Genomic DNA, 19,852 nt, shown 5'->3' on the forward strand with positions numbered 1-19,852 from the left:
AAATATTCATAATTTTGACCATAGTAGAATTATTAGATAAAATTCCAAATATATGGTTGTGAGATGGTGAGTAACATTTTTTGCGTTTTTAGACTAAATTATGTGAGTAAGTCATAACTTTGAGAAATTATGCAGACAAAATTTTGACTTACTCTATCAAATTATTAAAATATTAAGGTCAATTACTGGGTCCTAAAGCTATAATTGTACCCCATGGTAGGTGTATTGTTTATTCAGTGAGAATATAACATGTCAAACTTTACTGTTTTATACTAACAAGAAATATTATGTACAGCTTTTAATGTCAGTCAAAAAAGCCATAATTATGCTTTGAAGAGATTAACTTTTGAATAGTTTCACTTTTTTTGTTTGTTTTTTTTGTTATTACTTTAATTTTGCGGGGCATTGGCTCGCATTCTGTTTTAGTTCATGACATTAGACTGAGGTCATGGAGGCAGCAGCTTGATGTACCATTTGATTTTGATGGCGGGTGGCAACAGACCTGTTTTATTAATTCGTCTGTGACGCAGCGCCTCGTCTCCAAATCATCGTCCTTTTCCGTTACTTCTCGCGTCTCCAGAGCCGCCGGTGCTGCTTATGTCACAGCGGCAGCAGCGGTCGGTGTCTCAGTCAGTCCGGCGGAGCCGAGGACGAGGATGAAGGTGCTGCCCGTCCTTCCGATTCTCTCACAGTTCATCTGATAAAAAAACAAAACACAGGTCTCTGGAGACGAAGCCGGTTCTGCAATGGAAGGACATGTTTTTCCAGACCAGGAGCAGCTGCTGCAGTTTCTGAGGAGGCTCAAAGAGGTCTTCGACGTGTGTGATGAGGATGCTGACGGCTTCATCCGGGTGGAGCACTTGGTGGACCTCGGGCTTCAGTTCGGTCAAGGAGACGAGGTGAGAGGCGGTGAAGGGCTGGATAACTGTAGGCGGCTCCTTTACATGTGTGTCCTGGATTTTACAAACCGTGGTCGGTTAACTGACATTTTGTACGGTTAATTAGTGGCGACTGGTAGACGGTCGCGACGACAGCAGACAACCTGTGCGACGTGTGAAATGTCAGGTGTGCTACAGATGCTAACACTGAGTGGCTCATTTCTCAGACATTAGCTAGTAGCATGTCTGTGTTGTGTGTTTTCGGTGTTATTTAAAAGGCCCCAGCTTGAAAAGCCAGAGAAAGTGGGGTTTGAACAGATCAATTTCACAGCTGTAGAAAATCATTTGTTGATTGAACCTGGAATAAAACTGTGGTTTTTGAAATAAAATGCTTTAAAGGCATTTTTAAAAATCAAGTCTACGTCACTGGTTTGTATTTTTCTGTGTTAAAGGTTAAGTTTAAATGCTAACACACCTTCACATAAACATGGTGTTTGTATTCATGATGTTTGCAAGTCTGCACCCATTTGCTGGTGAATTTTCTTTTACCCATAGCTGGCAAAATCTATCTTTTGACATCAAACTATAAACGATAATATCAGTGACCTAGTGGTAAATAAAACTTTAGTCCTTGGTCCTCAGAGTCTTAAAACACTGGATTCGCCATTTTTAGTTTAGTTTATGTATATTTCATTTATTTGCACAGAGGATACAAAAATATTCCACAGTAAAAAAGACAAATTAATTGTTCAGGAGAGTTCAGAGAGCTTATACAAAGTCTTCCCCTTCATTTCAACAACAAGTCATAAAATGAACCTAATAGTCAACAATCATGCTTCAAGGACATTTACAGTGGTGTTTATCACAAAAACTTTTCACTATAGGCATTGTTTTTATGATTTTGTATCAATATGATGAAACACATTGATTTGTCAGGTATTATTTTGCAAATGAACTGTTTCACAGTGATTTTCCATAAAATGTATTCCATCATGATACATATATATATATATATATATATATATATATATATGTATCATCCTCTACCACTCTAACGTCTCCATAGACCAGAATTCAATGCCTTTCCTGGTCAATTGCATGATGTTTGGAAGTTTGGTCTCCTCAGCAGCCTCTGAGGATTTGACTTTTTTAGCAGACAAAAGGTTTAGAGTGAAGCCTTACAATTGGAATTAATCAGTTTTGGAAGATATCTCAGGACGAGCACTCATTGTCTCGTCAGAGTTAAATCAGACCAAATGCAGTGAAGTGAAATGACTTAACTTTCTGTCTGTGTATTCTACTATGTGACTGTCTCCATAAGCCGGTCAAGCAGCAACCACCGAAACTTCTAGTATTAAATTGATAAAATTGCAATTTTTTTTCTCATCACTCTACATTATAAAACCCATAATTAATTATTTTCATCACAGATGCCTCCTAACTAATATGTGGCTCTGCCAGGAGGAATGGGATAAAATGCCCAAATCCAGGTTTGCAAGGCTTGTAGAGACTTAACCAAGATGACCTGAAGCTGGAATTGCTGCCAAAAGGGCTTCTACGAAGTACTGAATTAAAGCTCAGAAAAATGAGAGATGTCAGTGTGCTGAGGGTCTGTGACTGTAGGTGCATTGAGGTAGGAGCAGATTGTCCCAGACTGGCTCCAAAGGGATATCTAAGTGTTGAATCTGATCTCCCATTGTGGGGGTAACAGAACTGGGAGGGGCGCAGGAGCTGATGTCAGTCCGTGTTCATCACCAGTGGTGCCAGAGTGCTTTCCGAGATACTGAACCTGGGACTAACAGGTTCAGTGCCTCAGTTCCTCTGCCCAGTTTATCAGGTTGTTCCAGTCCATGGATTCTTTTACAGATTAGAGTTTCTTTGTTAGTGGCATGTAGATGCATATGGGCCAATAAATTGTCAGTGGTGTCTGAACATGTTTGGACTAGGTGAGATTTACTGTGTGTGTTGTAACTGTGACTGCGTGTATGCCAACAGTATATCCAGATGGTATTACTTTCAGTGTGCTATGAAATCTAACCAGCAGAGACTTTGTTAAAATACACTCTCTATTACAGTAAACAACACGCTGCATTAGCTGCGACAGCTAAGGTTTCAGAGGATGCTGGTTTGGCCAACACTGAAGTTTTAATAATGAGTGGCTGTTTGGCAGCGAAATCTAAAACCACTCTGTAGGAAAAGGGTTGGTGGTTCAGTCCCCAGCTCCTCCTGTCAAAGTGCCCTTGGACAAGACACTGAACCCCAAACAGCATCTGGTGGTCAGACCAGCACCATGTACGGTAGCTCCCTGCCACCGAAACGGCAGGCAGCAGTAGATGAGGCAGGTTAAGTCCTGGCTGCACTGATCATTCCACATAAATGACATCTAACAGTGGGACTGGATTTTCTTTGAAGCTGTCATGGCGGCTGAGCACCCAGCGCAACATCACTAAAAATAACTCAGCCGTACTAGGAGGAAGCTGCTGCTTCATCTTCCTCCTCCCCTCTTATCTCTGTGTTCTTTGTCACCATGGTGATGAGAGCTTCACAAGGAGTCTGGGAGTGGATTGGTTGGTTATTAAGTAATGAAATGATCCGCCCCTCTGCTGAAAACTGCCTATGAGCTGGTGCTGTGTTTACATTTGTTTCATTTGGAAAACATTGTTCCCCCTCAGTGACACATTCAGACACATCAGTTTCTATGGTGATTAGTCGACTGCAGTGAGCCACACTGCTACTCCTATACTGTCTATACACACACACATACACACACACACACACACACACACACTAGGGATTATAACAGTACAAATGCAATATTTATATGAGCACATATAATGCATTTCATACATATGCTTGTACTCTCTCTATCTGTTCTGAGAAAGCATTGCTTTTTGTGTATCAAGCATAATTTACTTCTTGTTTTCCTCAAAGGACCAACTTGTGTTGTTGTGCTCATCTTAGCCGTAAAACTTAATTTGTGTTTTCTTATATTCACCAGTTCCTCTCACATATATCACCTAACAACATTTTCCAGACGGGAAACATTATCATTGCGTTGAATATAGTTAAAGCTTCTGAAATTCTACTGCTGGTGTATAATGTAGTCATATATGTTAAATCTGAGATATGAGAGTTAACCACCAAACATCACCGCGCTGTGATGGAGCAGTGGAGTGTGGAGAGACCTGAAGATGGTATATGAACAGACACTTCCCAAGAAGTGGGAATAAACCACCCAAATCCAGGTGTGCAAAGCTGAAGGAGATTTACCCAACAAGACTCAAAGCTGTAATTGCTCCCAAAGGGGCTTCTACAAAGAACTGTGCATTATTTTGGTTTTTGATTGAGTATCGACTAATGGATAAAAATGTAAATTTTATTCATTTAAAATGTAATCTATTATGCAAACTAAAATTGAAGGGGTCTGAATACCTATGTCCCTGATTTTCTTCCTCATACAAGCTGTGGACACAGCTACATGTACTGAGAGAATAAGGAAAGACAGAATAAGGAATGAATAATACATTTTAGAATGATAAGCCTATTTAATGCAGAGCAGTAAAAAAGCTGGCTGTGCTCATAGTACTGATACTGATACCTGTATGATACCTGATAAAGTGTCCATATTGTGTCCATATTGTCAAGACCTGTGAAGCAAAGGGATTTGTGATTTTTTTTTGCTATATGAGCAGTGAACTTGACTTTGTCCTCTTGCAGGTGAAGGCACTGACCAGGTACCTGGATCCTAACGCTCATGGGAAAATCAACTTCAAAGATTTTTGTCACGGAGTGTTTGCTATCAAAGGTAAGAGAAGTAGATGTGTGCTAATTACTAGACTTTATCCATGTGTGTATTGAGCTTTAGCGGGAAGTGACTCTTGGTACCTCTGGACAGAGACAGTCGAGCTATTTCCATCTCTTTCCTGTGTTTGTATGAAACTAAATTACTAGTTGTTGGCTGTTCTTTCATATTTACATTACAAACACGAGAGTAGTATTCTCTCATTTCTCTAACTCTTCGCAATAGAGCAAAACGTTTTTTTTTCCTTAAATGATGAACTATTCCTGAAACTGCAGATAATCTTCCTCCAGCACTTATCTACAGGTACACAGCCTTTATCACCTTGAAGCACAACAAAAGGAGTCTTTGACAAAGTGAAGCATGAATTCAAGCTGATACCACCACCCTCCTTCCAGCCAACATGACAACAGACATTTGGGCGACTATATGAGAATGTTCATATGGGTTTAATATCCCATAAATCTCTCTTTCTTTCTTTCTTACTTTCTAGGTTGTGAGGAGATACTGAAGATGGCTGTGGGTCCTCGCAGTGCGACACCCAACTCGCCATCTGTCACAGACAATGGTTACATTTACCAGGTACAGTCCCCCTCCTGCTCCAGCTGTGAACCTGAGAGTCTAAATTCTGACTTTAAGAATGATGTAGGCTCAAGATGGTGATAGCATTTCAATATAATATTGCCATTATAAGACAATACATCAATAATGGCCTTTATGGAAGCAAATCTGTCTCACCAGATCTTGAAATTGTAAAGCCTGTGAATTTCTAGCACTGATTTTTTTTTTTTTCATTTGAAATTGTGTATCTGAATTTTTTTTTACTGTTTATTCAACTTGTGAATTTTTCAATTTGAGCAACTTCAAAATAGATGGTTTGAATTTTTTAATGTTTGAATTTTTAATAACATAATTTAAAATTATGTTGTGAACACTGAAAAATGAGTTCTTGAAAAATTCACAAGTTGAATTCACAGTCAAAAAAATTCAGATACATTTGTTTTGCTTTGTTTTGTTTGGTTGTGAAGTTCATTAGCATAAAAAGACCTTAGAGCAAGCACCAGTCACGTCATAGATAGTAAGTAAAACTGAGAATCACTTTGAGTTTGACATATTTAATCATCTCATTATTTTTGAATACCAAAATGTTGCCGTTCGTTCTGTTTATTATTTTCCCCCCAAATTTGTTTATTGGATTTCTACAACACAAATTTAAATTTGGCAACATTTGATTAAAGCTGTTACTCTGAATAGCAGCAAACACCAACCTCTCAGCATGTGCAAAAAAAAGTCCCCATGTTTTTATTTAATTTAGCAAGTGAATTGTTCATAGTACATCTAATTTTTTCCATTGTAACAAATATAAATTGTCCTTGATCCATCAGAATGAGAGGGTGGTACAGGGGATTTCCACCTCAGTAAAATCACTGTGTTTATCATTCCTAACATTACTTATATTATTTTATTTTCCTGGCACAAGTGATCTTCCATACAACTCAGGTTTAGGCAACATGTTTGGATTCCAGTCGCGTCAATGACAAGAATATTAAAATATGACTATGCAATATATCATGTAGTGTGTGTTTGTTGCAGTGTGCGACTGTTCATATCTGCTAGTGATCAGCCCAGCTGAACAGTTGCTTAGCAACAAGAGAGAGCAAGCAACAGAATAGCCATACTCTGTTCGACCATGCTGGTGTGTTGATAATAAATGATCAAACAGAATATTGTTCAAATCCTTCTTCGAAATACTTTCCACAGCAGTTAGTGATACAGTCACCAAACTGTTGACTCTGCTGACTTTCACTGTTTCCACAGTAACAAAAGTAACGCAATATTTGGGGCTCCTCAGTTTTAGTTAAAGTGACTGCTGATAGCTGAACCTGTTCTGTTCCTGTTCATCTAGCTAAACCTCAGTTAAGCTTGATGACACAAAAGAGCCCCAAGGATTTATGGGTATAAGAAGATGACTGTTTATATCCATGTGGACACAAACTGCCATCTTCACATTATTTACACGTATAATGTGTGATTTTACACACAGTTAATAGGAATATGCAACATATCATATTTAGTGTGTGTTTGCTACAGTGGATGACTATTCATGTCTGCTAGTGATCAGCCCAGCTGGACAGTTTCCTAGCAACAAGAGTGAGCGAGAGAGGCTAGCTGATCATGCTGATGAGCTGCTTGTTACATAGAGGCAAGGGGAGGGAAACCCTCTTCAGTGGAGCGCAGGCGGCACATGAGGTGGCTAATATGACGCTGACCCTCATCAGCTGATTAACAGTGAATGATCACTTGAGATAAGTGGTGGAAGCGGTCCTTGTAGAGGGCGGGATATCACAGGATGAACCAGATTAACAGACACAATGTCTCTGCTTTTGAGCTACTCGGAGGGAAAAGGCTCCAGTACAAATAACTGACTGAATTTTATTATTGAATATTGTTCAAAGAGCCTAGATACACAGACACCATCGTGGCAGCCTGTCGGTCGCCCACAACTCATAGTTGAGTACCCTGAGATATCTCAGGTTTCTCTGGCAGGCATGCAGCAGTTAAAGTTCATTTGAAATGCACACATTACCTTACACACAGAACAACACTGACAGTGGGGAGAGTGGTATGTTATGGAAACTCTACTAATCCAGGCAGTATGTGCACATTTGATGACAGACTGCTGTTTAATTTTCTTTGTGTAGAACGGTGAGGCTAGGCTGCGCGCTCCGATCATCATGTGTACCCGGTCCTACCCAGAATGCACTGTGTACAGTGAGGGTTGTGGTGCCGATGGGGAGTGTGACATGGACAGCAGCACTGAAAACACCAACAGCTCTGAGTCCTTGGACCCAGCACGGAAAGACAGGTCAGTCACATCAGTGTCTGAGGAGGAGCCTCTGCCAGTGCCTCTGTAGGTGAGAGGACGTGATCAGGGACCATGGTCACTGTGGTGTTTCACTTTAAGTGACATTAAAACACACTCAGGGTTCATTGTTCTTTGGGGGCCCTTTTAAAAACTTTGTTATTGTATTACCAATGAGCACCAGCCACCTCATTGGCTCAGCGTCTGCTTCCATCATCTCCAGGGAGGAGCAGTTTGAGGACTATGGTGAAGGGGAGGATGTGGAGTTCATTCCCAGCAGCCCTTGCCCTGAGGATGACAACCGAACAAATGGCTTCTCAGACCTGGGATCCTCGCTTCCCTCTAGGTTGGTGGTAACTCTATAATAATAACTCTAAGCAGACTTTGGGTTGGTGATATCTTTTACTCATGAAAGTCACAAATCTAAGTGAAGTGCAAAAAATTACCAGCCACGGCAGCATGGCTGTACTAGTTCCATCTTTGTGAGGACCAGTTTGAGTTTTAAACTTTGGGACATTTTGGCCCATCCTCACAACTATAAGGGACTGTTTGAAGGTTAAGACTTAGTTTAAGTGTTCATCTTAGAATTAGGGTTCATTTAGGGTCAGGGTAAGGGTTGAGGTTAGGGGAAGTGGCCAGGCCAGAGGCACTAATAAGCAGACTGCGGTCTGGACCTGGACCCAGACGCTGTCCTATCCAGATCTGAAGGTATAACCTATAAATGGTTGAGATTGTTTCTATTTTAACTGATGCAGCTTTTCTAGCCTTTACAGTACAGGTCATATGATGCTACTTAGCTCAGTGTCAGTCAGTGACCTATACACAGGGGAGAGATGAGATCGGAGAAGTAAGTGGGGAAAGTGGGATAGAAGAGGGAAGGAAAGAGAAAAGGAAGAGTTAAAGCCGTTCAGCTGTTAAGATGTGTTGAGGTTGTTTATTATAAAAAATGATTTAGATTAATTAATTAACCATAAAGAAGAAAATCAAGCTACACTTTTTATTTCATTTTGTAAAATGAAGCACTTATATTTTTTCAAAAGCTGCTGTTATGTAATTATTACTTATTACCTTTGTTATTTTCCTTGAAACAATAAAAGAACAAGTAGTTATTATATTATTATATTGAGAAGACATGAGGAACGATCCTTACTTTACTTTCCAGGTGTGTAGTTGAGATCAAAAGGAGGGCCGAGTTGGAAGATGGGTGTGGTCTGACCTCTGAACACTGGCTTCTCATGTAGTCATGTAGGAATGAAACACTGAACTCACTGCAGCAAGTGAGGAGGAAACTAAAGGCTTTTTTCACTGCAGCACACCAAACACTTCTCTCTTAGTGACACCTGTTGATATTTGATCATAGCTCCATTCTTGAGTTATGTATGTTGTTATATTTTTGTGGTCGCAGTGCAGGGCAGACGCCTCAGAAGATGCGGCAGCTGTACAACAGCGAGCTCCTGGACATCTACTGTTCTCAGTGCTGCAAGAAAGTGAATCTGCTGAATGACCTGGAGGCTCGACTCCGAAACCTTAAGGCCAACAGGTGGAGCGCACACACACACACACACACACACACACACACACACACACACACACACACACACACACACACACACAGGCCATCCACCCATATCATACCCCCTTATTCATTCTTAGCACCACACACTGCACCCATATCAAAGGGGGGGGGTAGCAACCACATCCCAATCTGGTGGGGTGACAGGTTGCAGCAACAAAGAGGATTATTTTTGGTCAAAAACTTAGCAGATCATATGTGTTTAGGACGTCACTCGTAGTAATGAAAGGCTCAGAGCCAAAACGTTTAAGCAGAGACAGTAGAAGTACAGTAAGTAAGTGGTGGTACTAGCAGTAGCAGTAGTACTTGGTAGTACTTGTAGTAGTAGTACTAGTAGTAACAGTAGGTGGACTTTTAAACACAGATAATGAAAAGCTCTGTGTGTGTGACTCAGTCCTCTCTTGTTTCAGCCCCAACAGAAAGATTTCCAGCACAGCGTTTGGACGGTGAGTGACCCGACCTTCTAATGACCATTAAAATGAAATTACTGCAGTGAATCTGCATCTGCATGGTGAGGGAGGAACAGCTAATCACTTGTAGCAGACCATACTGATGTATTCAGCTTTTAGCCGTGTGACAGACAGAGTTCTTTAATGGAGCAGCTCCTGTCACATCCTGTTTATCATCATCGTGTTCATGGGTTTCCTGCGTGTCCTCTCCCCCCTGCAGTCAGTTGTTCCAGGCCAACCACAGCGTGTTTGGGTCCAGTCAGGGCAGCAGCACTGAAGATCTGTTCACAGACAGCATCGACTCCTGTGACCTCGACATCACAGAGAAAGTACAAACACGCACAAACACCACCTGCATCATCACAGTTGCTGTACAGTATAGAGTTAGATGAGATGATCACTATCATGTCTAGCTGACGTCAGTGTCGTGATGTTGCTTGAGTCATATTTGTCTCAACAGTGTTTTCTTTGTGTGCATTGTGCATGATGTTGGAGGTGTCCATTTGGAAAAGCAGTGTGGCCATGAAGCCGTGTTCCGGGTCTGTAACATTGTTTAGTGTTCAGCTGATGCTCAGTAGGATGTAGTCATGAAGCTCCACTCTCAACATGTTGTCTTCTCTACAGTTTTGTGCTGACAGGCGTCTTTGTTCTTGATCTTAAAAATGTTTGAGCTGCAACAAAAAAGAAAGGAAAAAGAAATTTTATATTTTTCATTTTGCTTTGAGGCTGTCTGTGTTGTCAGCCTTGTAATGGCTCTGCATAAACTGAAATATACCAAGGGAAAATAAATAATAATAATACAAGAGCCTTTCAAGGCACTCAAGGACACCTTACAGCACAGTAAAAGATAAAATAACAAGTTCAAGGCATAAGATAGGAATTAGGCAAGGCAACAGGCAAGTTTGAGGAGGTGTGTTTTGTGGTAAGAAGAGGCTTTAGACCCCACAGTGGTCAGACAGGCAGGAGGTACAGTGATATTAATGGAAGAGGAAGATCTAAGAGCAGGGCAGGCATGCAGATACAGAGTAGATCAGAGGGAGGTATGGAGGTGCTGGGTTGTGAAGTGACTTGAAAGTGAGAAGCAGAATCTTGAAATCAATGCAGTGTTTAACAGGGAGCTGCTGGAGGACAGGAGTGATATTACAGCTTTAATTAGTCCCACAGTGGGGAAATTTGCAAAGAAGAAAAGAGTACAGTGGCCAGTGTGAGCACCACAGGATTATGCATGTCCATAGTGCACGAATAAGAGAAGCAGACTGCTCATTACAAACACTATTAAAAAGAAAACAGAGAAAGGACGGAAAAAGCTCAACAGTGAGCAGGAGCTGCCGCAACAGGCTGCCATTCATGCCGCGCCATCTTGGTTTTTATGATAATGATGTGATAATGAGTGATACGTTAAATTAAAGATACAGGCTGCTGCATCCTGAACCAGTTTATGGAGTTTATGGAGGAGTTTGTGAGGCAGACCAGGGAGGATAGAGTCACAGTTATCAATGAGAGCTGTGACACGAAGAGCAGTGCTATGGTTATAAGAAGCTGTAAACTGATGATCTTCTGAATGTGAAATGCTGATATGCTGCACAAGACACATGTACTATTGTGTTTAAGCCAGTAGAGTAAAAGCAAGAGACTGGAAGCTAATTGAACCTCGACCTAATTTACATTATCACAGACATAGTTTCCTGAGAAGGAGACAGTTCAGGGGCTGATAGCCACCAGCCACTGCAAGTCTCGTAGAACGAGGTAAAGGCCTGGTTGTCGCCCTCAGGTCAGTTATCTGGAGAAGAAGGTGACAGAGCTGGAGAGCGACAGTCTGGCCAACGGCGACCTCAAGTCGAAACTCAAACAGGAAAACACACAACTGGTCCACAGGTAGGAAAACACACACACTGAATCCTTGGTTTATTTGCTCTTTATTTTTGTTTTTGTCATCGAAATATTAGATTTTACACGTGAAATGTCAAAAACCACATTATACCTCTACCTGAATTCATTCATCACATAGATTAGCAGTGTTTCCCACAGACCAGGTAGCAATTTGTGGTGCTCCACTGACACCATTGGGGGAATCGAGTGTCACAGTGTCGTGGCGGTCGGTGGAGTCAGTCATTGTATGCAAAGTGTATGCAGACGAGTGTGTGTGCATGCACCAGTGATGCGCTGGTTGATTTTCCCGCGCACCGCTGGCATATGCGCGCTTGTCTGTGTGTGTGTGTGCGTGTCTGTGTGTGTCTGTGTTTGTCCGAGAATAACAGAGAAAGAGCGCTATGCGGAGATGAATGAACGGAACGATATTACGTTGAGAGCATAGACTAGAGGGAAAACAACAACGGGAAAAAAAGAAATAAAAAACAGAATCATTCTGTGGCGGTCGGTCTGCATTCTGTGGCGGTGTGCCACAGAATGGTCTATGTATGGGAAACACTGGATTAGTGTTGCACATGTGTGACTCTGATGTTTTCACATGCAGTTTCTTACATTTCACTTGTGAATTACTTGAAAATCCAATGTGACTTCATCATGTAAATTTATCACATATGAAATGTCAGAAACACAAATGGTGTTCCACATGGGATAAATATGTGAAGTATCTTCCACATGTGACAAATTCACATAAGATTGAAGATAAAATATTCAGTCTAACTCCTCTGTAGGTCTGTACCACCTCCAGTTCCATCAAACCCAATCTGAAGCGTGTGTGTGTGTGTGTGTGTGTGTGTGTGTGTGTGTGTGTGTGTGTGTGTGTGTGTGTGTGTGTGTGTGTGTGTGTGTGTGTGTGTGTGTGTGTGTGTGTGTGTGTGTGTGTGTGTGTGTGTGTGTGTGTGTGTGTGTGTGTGTGTGTGTGTCCCAGGGTCCATGAGCTGGAGGAGCAGGTGAAGGATGCAGAGGCGAGGGCAGATCAGAGTCTGGAGGAGGAGACCAAGAGGCACCGGGAGGTTTACACTAAGATGGAGAGAGACAGAAACACAGAGCTGGACCTGCTCTGTAACAGGTGACCTCATTAGCCCCCACCATCATCTGAACCCTCCTGCTGCTGGCTTTGCTTCTGACTCTAGGTCAAAAACAAAACACATCAGTGACTTAGTGATTATTCCCACTGTCAAGATTTTAACTGTCCAAACTGTGCACTGCTGCCACGGGGTCGAGAGTCACTCAGTGCTTGGCTGCACCTCTAAAAGTTTTGTGCTCTGTCAAATGACCACAAGTAGGGGTGGGTGATATAACGAATAGACTTGATGCATTGCGGCTTCTTCTGTTTGGGATGTAGTAAATAACTACATCCCAAACATTAAGTACAAATTGGGACGAGTTTTAAGCTGCATGCATGAAATTTGCCTTGGTGTTTATCCTCTCTCACTCTCTCCTATGTCTGTACACGTGTTCAGAAGAGGTCATTGAAGATGGAGGTGGATGACTTGGTTAAGAACATTAACAGTACTGAGTTAAGGTTAAATGTCTTTCTCAGGGATTCTGGTTGAATCTACTCTTTTGCCACTTCCCCCTTTTTGCAGGCATAATAGAAACCACTAATGAATAAACAGTAAACACAAGTGTTTTAATTTAACTACAATATATCGATATATAGAATATATCATGATGTAGCCTAAAATGATTTATAGTCCATATCTACCAGCCATAACCACAAGTAACTTATTCCTCAGAAGCCAACAAAGGATTTTCAAGAGCTGTAAACATTCCTCATAACTTTTATTGTGACAGTGCTACACAACAGATTCCTTCCTTTCTCGTCGTGGATTGTTGTGGCAATGAACATGTTTTTTTTTTCCTCTCAAACCCCAGTTAGCTAAATGGTTTGCTGGACTGTGTGAAAAAGGAGAGCAGTTTGCCTGGTAAAATTTAATCTGCACTATGTTAGGAGACTATTAATGCATCTTTTGTGATATTTAGAGATGAAACGGTTTCACACTATATCGCAGTAGAAATGTCAGTATTAGCATTTAAGGGTTAATTATCAATATAATTCTGTATTACCATGGTTAATTACTGTAGGTTCTGTACAGCATCAACCAGCGTGTGTCCCCCAGACACATGTGCGGCAGGCAACATGGGTTTGTTATGTGTCAGTGAAAACATAGAGAAGGCAGTGACTGCAGAGATTTTTCAGCTTTCTAATACCTTTTTACACCAAAGTTAGCAATTATAAGTGGAGTTTTTAAAGTAAGTTTTTAAGTAAGCCCACTTCCATTTCTTATTGTATATTTAAAGCACTTTGAGCTACATCTCTTGTATGAAAAGTGCTCTATAAATGAAGTTTATTATTATTATTATTATTATTATTATTATTATTATTATTATTATTATTATTATTATATTAAAAAGGCAGTTGTCTCCTTTACACTGCCAGGCGAGGAGAGACAGAGTGAGCTGCCATCAGCTGAGCCTTATATCGGTGATTGTGTGATTTTTAACACTTATGTCAGAGCTGCCTAAGCATAGTGTAGCTGCAGTGTCTCTGGCTTAACAGCACTGTGCTGGGCAGGTGACATGTGTTTCTACTGTGCTCTGGAAGATGTTAAAGCACAGAACAAAAGAAAATAAATAAATAAATAATACTACATTTGCTTTTCCCTTGTTTACACAGAGTGGGCATGTAGCAGACAAACCCAGTACTAATACTAATACCCTGGTCCTCATCTGTGACACAGATTTTATTATTTCTGTGTTTAAATGCAAACATTCACTTGGTGAAATGACTTCAGGTCATGTGTCACTTTTGAACATTTTCAGCACATTTCAACAACACTGTGATTCTACTGATAACCATGAACATTTCACTATAATCAGTCACTATAATCATGATATTCAATTTTAATTTCATCTCATCTCGTAGTATTTTGAGAGCGTGAAGCCTGCAGTTCCATGCAGATGTTGCTACAGTGAGCCCAAAGTGGTTCCAGTCAAACTAATGAAGGCCTTTACTTGTGCATGTGTTTGTGTGTGCGCGTGTGTGTGTGTGCGCGCGTGTGTGCGCGCGTGTGTGTGTGTGTGTGTGTGTGTGTGTGTGTGTGTGTGTGTGCGTGCGCGCGCGTGCGCATACACAGGGTACAGCAGTTAGAAGAAGAAAATGGAGAGATGAAGTCAAACGTGTGCAGACTCAAGTCCCAGACAGAGAAACTGGATCAGGTGAGTGTGGCTCAATGAAAGGATAATTACAGTTTATAATAATTTGGGTCTGAGCTTTTTTGTACTTTTCGCCTTAATTCTTATCAGTCATAATAATAATATCGTAATGAATTGTAAAGTTAATTTCTGAGAGTTGCGAATAATAAGACAAAACAGAGGCAATCAGACATGTTAAACAAAGGTTATCCAAACATATTTGTTTCAGAAACCTGATGTGAGAGGAGAGAGAGTTGTTAAGTTGCTTGTCAAATTTTTCTGCAGGAGAAGCAGAGGATGACAGACAAGCTGGAGGACACTAGTCTGAGGCTGAAAGATGAGATGGACCTCTACAGGAAGATTATGGACAAGCTCTGGCAAAACCGCCACGAGTTTCAGAAGGAGAAAGAGGCCATGCAGGAGGTAGATAACAGATGACTCCAGATAACAGCTAAGCTTCATGGACGATGTTCAGGAGTGTGATTTAATCTGGTGTTGTCCCTGCAGCTGATCGATGATCTGCGCCGCGAGCTGGAGTATCTGCAGCTGTTTAAGCTGGAGATGGAGCATCCTGGGAAGGGCAAGGGGCTGTCTGAGTACAACGCCAAGACCAGAGAGATTGAAATGGAGCATGAAGTGAAGAGACTCAAACAGGTTGATACACACACACACACGCACACACACACACACACACACACACACACTTTTAACTTTTAACTTAGTTTCCAGGGATTTGTAATACTGTGTTGGTTTCTTAAATTCCTCTTCCTCCATGGATATCAACTGTGTGTTTGATGTCATTTAAAAGCAGGGTTACCATTAGATAGTTACCACTGACACTAACACTGACAAGTTTATTTTTACACTGTAAAATGCTCAGTACATATTTTAGTCTCAATTCTTTAATTAAAGTGATCCTTGTGTTTATGTTGAAAATGAATATATATATTTTTATATTCTGTAATATTGATCCTGATACTCATAGATTCATTGTCCATTAGGGGTGTAGTATGTGTCATATGACGAGACATTTACCACAGATGTGACATATGAAAAATGTCCCGCAGTGTTCAGTGACAGCTTAGCTTCAGTGACATGTTCTGGGCCAAAACATAAAAACAGACCAACCTACTCTTTTCATTATTGTACTCTAATCTTAAACTGTGTGTATAGTGTGAAATAACAGTGACTTTCAGACACCCACTGTATATCAGCATGGATAATGTGATTTATCTGGAATTCATGTCAGCAGTGGTTCTTCCTGTCAGCTCCTCAGCCCATCCACAGGGGTCATCAGTGCACCTTAAATCATATATTGCAGGTTGCACATTGATGCAGTTTCTTGTTTCACGGACAAAGGTGGACAAAGAATGAAATGTGTTGTATTTATGCAGCTGTGCATTCAATAGCCCTTATCACCACTATCTGTCAACAGTAATTTGGGTAATTTCAGATGGAGACATTTTATATCACACAAATTTACTCAGAGTTTTGTGAGAAGGTGATAGAGGTGTAAAAACAGATTTCCTTGTTTTCAGATTAGACTGTTAACAGTCTTTTTATACTGTACTGTACAGAGCATGTTAACCCCACCACAACTCAGAGGAAATGTTCTCTCTTTGCTTCTGCAGGAGAACCATAAGCTGCGGGATCAGAACGATGACCTGAACGCTCAGATTCTCAGTCTGAGTTTGTACGAGGCTAAGAACCTGTTTGCCTGTCAAACCAAGGCCCAGTGCCTGGCAGCCGAGATTGACAACGCATCCAGAGACGAGGTCGGTCTACTGCTGGTGGCTGGATGTAATGTTGATTTTTGATGTGTTTTAATGTGCTTCTGTCTGTCTGTGTCTCTGTCAGCTGGTCGATGCTTTGAAGGAGCAGGAGGAGATCAACCTGCGTCTGAGGCAGTACATGGACAAAATCATTCTGGCCATTCTCGACCACAACCCATCTATTCTGGAGATCAAGAGTTAAATGCTCTTCACACACACACACACACACACACACACACACACACACACACACACACACACACACACACACAAAGAGTATATCTACATCAGTGGTTTCCAACCCTTTTTGTCTATAATCCCTTTGAGCTGTTTCTCTGTGCCAGTAGTACCATCACTCACTTTTAGGATCGAACACAACTAATTACTAAATGAAAATCAAATCCGCCTTAATACAAAGACATTAACACTTATTTTGAGTGATAAAATAATCTTCAGATTCAGCCAGTCGCAGTTTTTAACTCCTTTTCATCACCGAGCTTTAATGAGACACTTGTTTGTCTTTGATAGTTCTGGGGGTAGCAGTTATCTGGTTCTTCTCCACATTCATATGCAGACTATCCATAGACGCTATAAATTACAGATATCCCCTTAACGCCTCACATGGAGACTATTGGTAAACACTACAATTTACAATACAATACGGTGGATCCATCTTATGTCAGGGTGTCCTTTTTTCGCACGCCCAAGTAGCCCAGGCACTCTCCCTGTCGTTGCTGCTGCGCCATCTGTACAGACGTGACTTCAGGATTCCCTCACCAGATTGAAAGCTGACTATAACCTGAATCATGTCCTTGCCAGTTGTCTCTCATCTGAGCTTCTTGCAAAACAAAATATTCTCATTTATGTTCAGCACATCCTCATAATGCACATAAGCCATAAGCTGAGCCTCCCCACTAACATCTGTAATTTCATCCAGCTGCAGTGCCACAGAGTAAGCCCCCTCCAGTCCTTTGCTCAACACACTTGTCGATCTCTTCAGTTGAGTCTGACTTGACTCCTCGGTTTTATTGTCACTTCTTGAGATGGGCTGGCTTGATTGAATTACTCACTGTGGCTGTGATGTATGTATCTGCAGATGAGCAAGTAAATCAACACTAAGTATATTTTTCACTGAACTGCAGGTGTTTGTCCTCTTTTTTCCTTAGTCACCGCTGACTGTTTGTGGTGCACACGTACCATTTTAGCAATGGGCCTATGAAATGACTTGGGATATTTTGGAAACAGATTGTAATTGCCAATCTTTCCATGTACCCTCTGCTTGCTGCTCATGTACTCCCAGGGGCACGTGAACCCTTGGTTGGGAACCACTGATCTACATCACCACAGCAGCTGTTCTTTCTGTCCACTATCACTATTTATGAGGAAATCTGTTAATCACTGCAGAACTACATGTGCCATCAATGTTTTATCATTGTATGTTTGAAGCCACTATTCACTATACATACGAATTATTTTGCTGTAGACACAGTACTAACTGTTCAATACAGAGCTCTGTAGTTATTGATTATAGCAGGGCTCAGTCACTGGCGATCCAGACTGACACAGAAGCCAGATATAAGGAGTGTCGAACATAGAGCAATGAGTGGTGCAAAGGACCATACCAGCGTCTTGCATGTTTACTACAAACCATTTGCCAAAACAGTTTATAAGCTGTTGAAGCAGTATCATTCTGAATGTCTTGTTGCCATGTTTCTAACACTTTGACCGTCTGAACTCAAATGATGTACATGACTACATGATGTTTTCTACATCACATCAATTTTTAGTAGTATTCAAAATGTTAATGTCATAACTCTGTGACTGAGCCTGCGAGACAGTTCAGTGCCAGTATATGCTGCTCATAATAGAGGTATGTAGAAGGTGCCAAAAGCCAACATCATGTGCCATATCTCAACCTTTCACTGTTTTCATGCAGTGAAAATATTGACCGGTGATAGTTAAAGGACGTGATACTCACTGTTGTTAGTAAATGTAAATGTGTATGTGCCACTATGAAATATCAACAGCTGGAGCTGCAGAGATGGAAACAAAGGTTCTGTTGTGTTCAGGGTCGACAGTTCTGTTTGTTTTTTTGGCCATTCACAAATCACCTTAGAGGTGGAGCAAAGTTTGTATGAGTGAGACCTCGTTCAGTTTGTATCATGACGCAGTTCAGCTCCTGCTGTTGGTTTCACGCTGTTGCACTGATTAACTGTTGGTGGCATTAATGCACCAACTAACACAGGAAACAAAGGCAGTGGAGAAGAGGCAAATGTGAACATTAACAATGTAGGGCCTAATATATAATAAAATCAGCTTTGCATATGTGTTACGGCCAAGGAAATGCATTCAGCATGTTGTTTAGACCTCGGATACACGCAGTGTGTTGTGTTGAAAAACACTGAATATAAATATAAGTTTTTGTGTTGAAAATCTCCACAGGGTGTGTTTATGTGAAACTGTTAACTCACTGTTTCGTAGCCTATCAAAAACACTGAAATCAGATTTTGCAGGTATGTTCATTAGAATTATTTCCAAATAGTTTTAGAAAAAATAGAAATATGTATTAAACTCTGTTCTTCAGAAAAAAAAGCACGAACTTACTGTAAGTAACCCACTTACTTAAAACGGGGAACTACCAGTGTTGTAAACTAGTCTCACTTTGACTGAGTTAGCCTAAATATTGAACTTGAACATTTTTTCACCCCGGTGTGACCTAGCGAAGCCAAACACACAGAAAACTTGCTCCACATGCGTCACAGTGAGAATTGAGCTGCTACAGTGAGCGTTTTATTATGTGATAAATGAAACTAATTTTGCTCCAGTCACAAACTGTTCACTTAGTGATTTTTTTTCATTGTTTATTTGCTTGTTTACTTGCACAGTTTTTGTGTATTTGCACACGAGGTATGAACAAGTATTATTTAAGCAGTCCAGCTATGATTTTGTTGCCACTGTAAGTGAGCTTTTTGATATTGACACTTTTATTTTGACACAGTATTTGTGATGTCATAGATTGTAAATGTTGTACAGAATGTAGTTACTATTTATGTGCAAGTTATTGGGCTTATTACAAAGTCTCTTGAGAGATTTGACACAAAAAACAAACTATGTGCTGTAGATTATAATAATCATAATATATAGTGCACTTAAAGTGTCATATTCAACATATTTACTTGGAATAATGATTAATAATAATCAAACAGTCTGTCACAACTCACGTGTTCACTTAGATTTCTTTTACTTGTGTGCTGCACATGGAACATAGGTGACGATGTTGTGCAAACTAGTTGTGTAAATAAAACTCATTCGCTTTGGCATGATGACGTTGGTCCTGTTGTTTGTTCTGTCCTCGGTTTCAGCTGGGTGATGATCATAAAGATCATCAGAGTGT

At 40.8% G+C, this 19,852-nt stretch overlaps 2 protein-coding genes across 2 annotated transcripts in view; one reads left to right on the forward strand and one right to left on the reverse strand.

Annotated features, from left to right (window-relative positions):
• The window catches only part of scpep1 (serine carboxypeptidase 1), a 29,893-nt gene extending 19,186 nt beyond the window's left edge, over positions 1–10,707 (reverse strand). The window contains exon 1 of the mRNA XM_071474837.1: positions 10,704–10,707. The gene's annotated coding sequence lies outside the window, so the exon portion shown is untranslated. The remainder of the gene's footprint in view (positions 1–10,703) is intronic.
• rab11fip4a (RAB11 family interacting protein 4 (class II) a) lies at positions 79–19,781 on the forward strand. Its single transcript, XM_071474835.1, has 15 exons — positions 79–899; positions 4,596–4,683; positions 5,171–5,259; positions 7,380–7,543; positions 7,764–7,886; positions 8,946–9,080; positions 9,524–9,559; positions 9,783–9,891; positions 11,334–11,437; positions 12,417–12,557; positions 14,629–14,710; positions 14,972–15,109; positions 15,194–15,340; positions 16,318–16,461; positions 16,544–19,781. Exons 1-15 carry the CDS (start codon positions 747–749, stop codon positions 16,658–16,660), a joined length of 1,770 nt encoding a protein of 589 aa, XP_071330936.1. The 5' UTR covers positions 79–746; the 3' UTR covers positions 16,661–19,781.
• The last annotated feature ends 71 nt before the right edge of the window (positions 19,782–19,852 follow it).

The sequence above is a fragment of the Trachinotus anak genome, unplaced genomic scaffold, assembly GCF_046630095.1.
Source record: "Trachinotus anak isolate AG129_WGS33_773 ecotype Australia unplaced genomic scaffold, CSIRO_AGI_Tana_v1 ptg000003l, whole genome shotgun sequence".
Taxonomy (NCBI): domain Eukaryota; kingdom Metazoa; phylum Chordata; class Actinopteri; order Carangiformes; family Carangidae; genus Trachinotus; species Trachinotus anak.

Excerpts from the sequence above, each read along its gene's own strand:
- rab11fip4a (XM_071474835.1), top strand. The coding sequence starts at position 747 with ATGGAAGGACATGTTTTTCCAGACCAGGAGCAGCTGCTGCAGTTTCTG. Across the intron at positions 5,260-7,379 it reads ACAATGGTTACATTTACCAG|AACGGTGAGGCTAGGCTGCG; the intron begins GTACAGTCCCCC and ends TTCTTTGTGTAG. Across the intron at positions 9,560-9,782 it reads TCCAGCACAGCGTTTGGACG|TCAGTTGTTCCAGGCCAACC; the intron begins GTGAGTGACCCG and ends TCCCCCCTGCAG.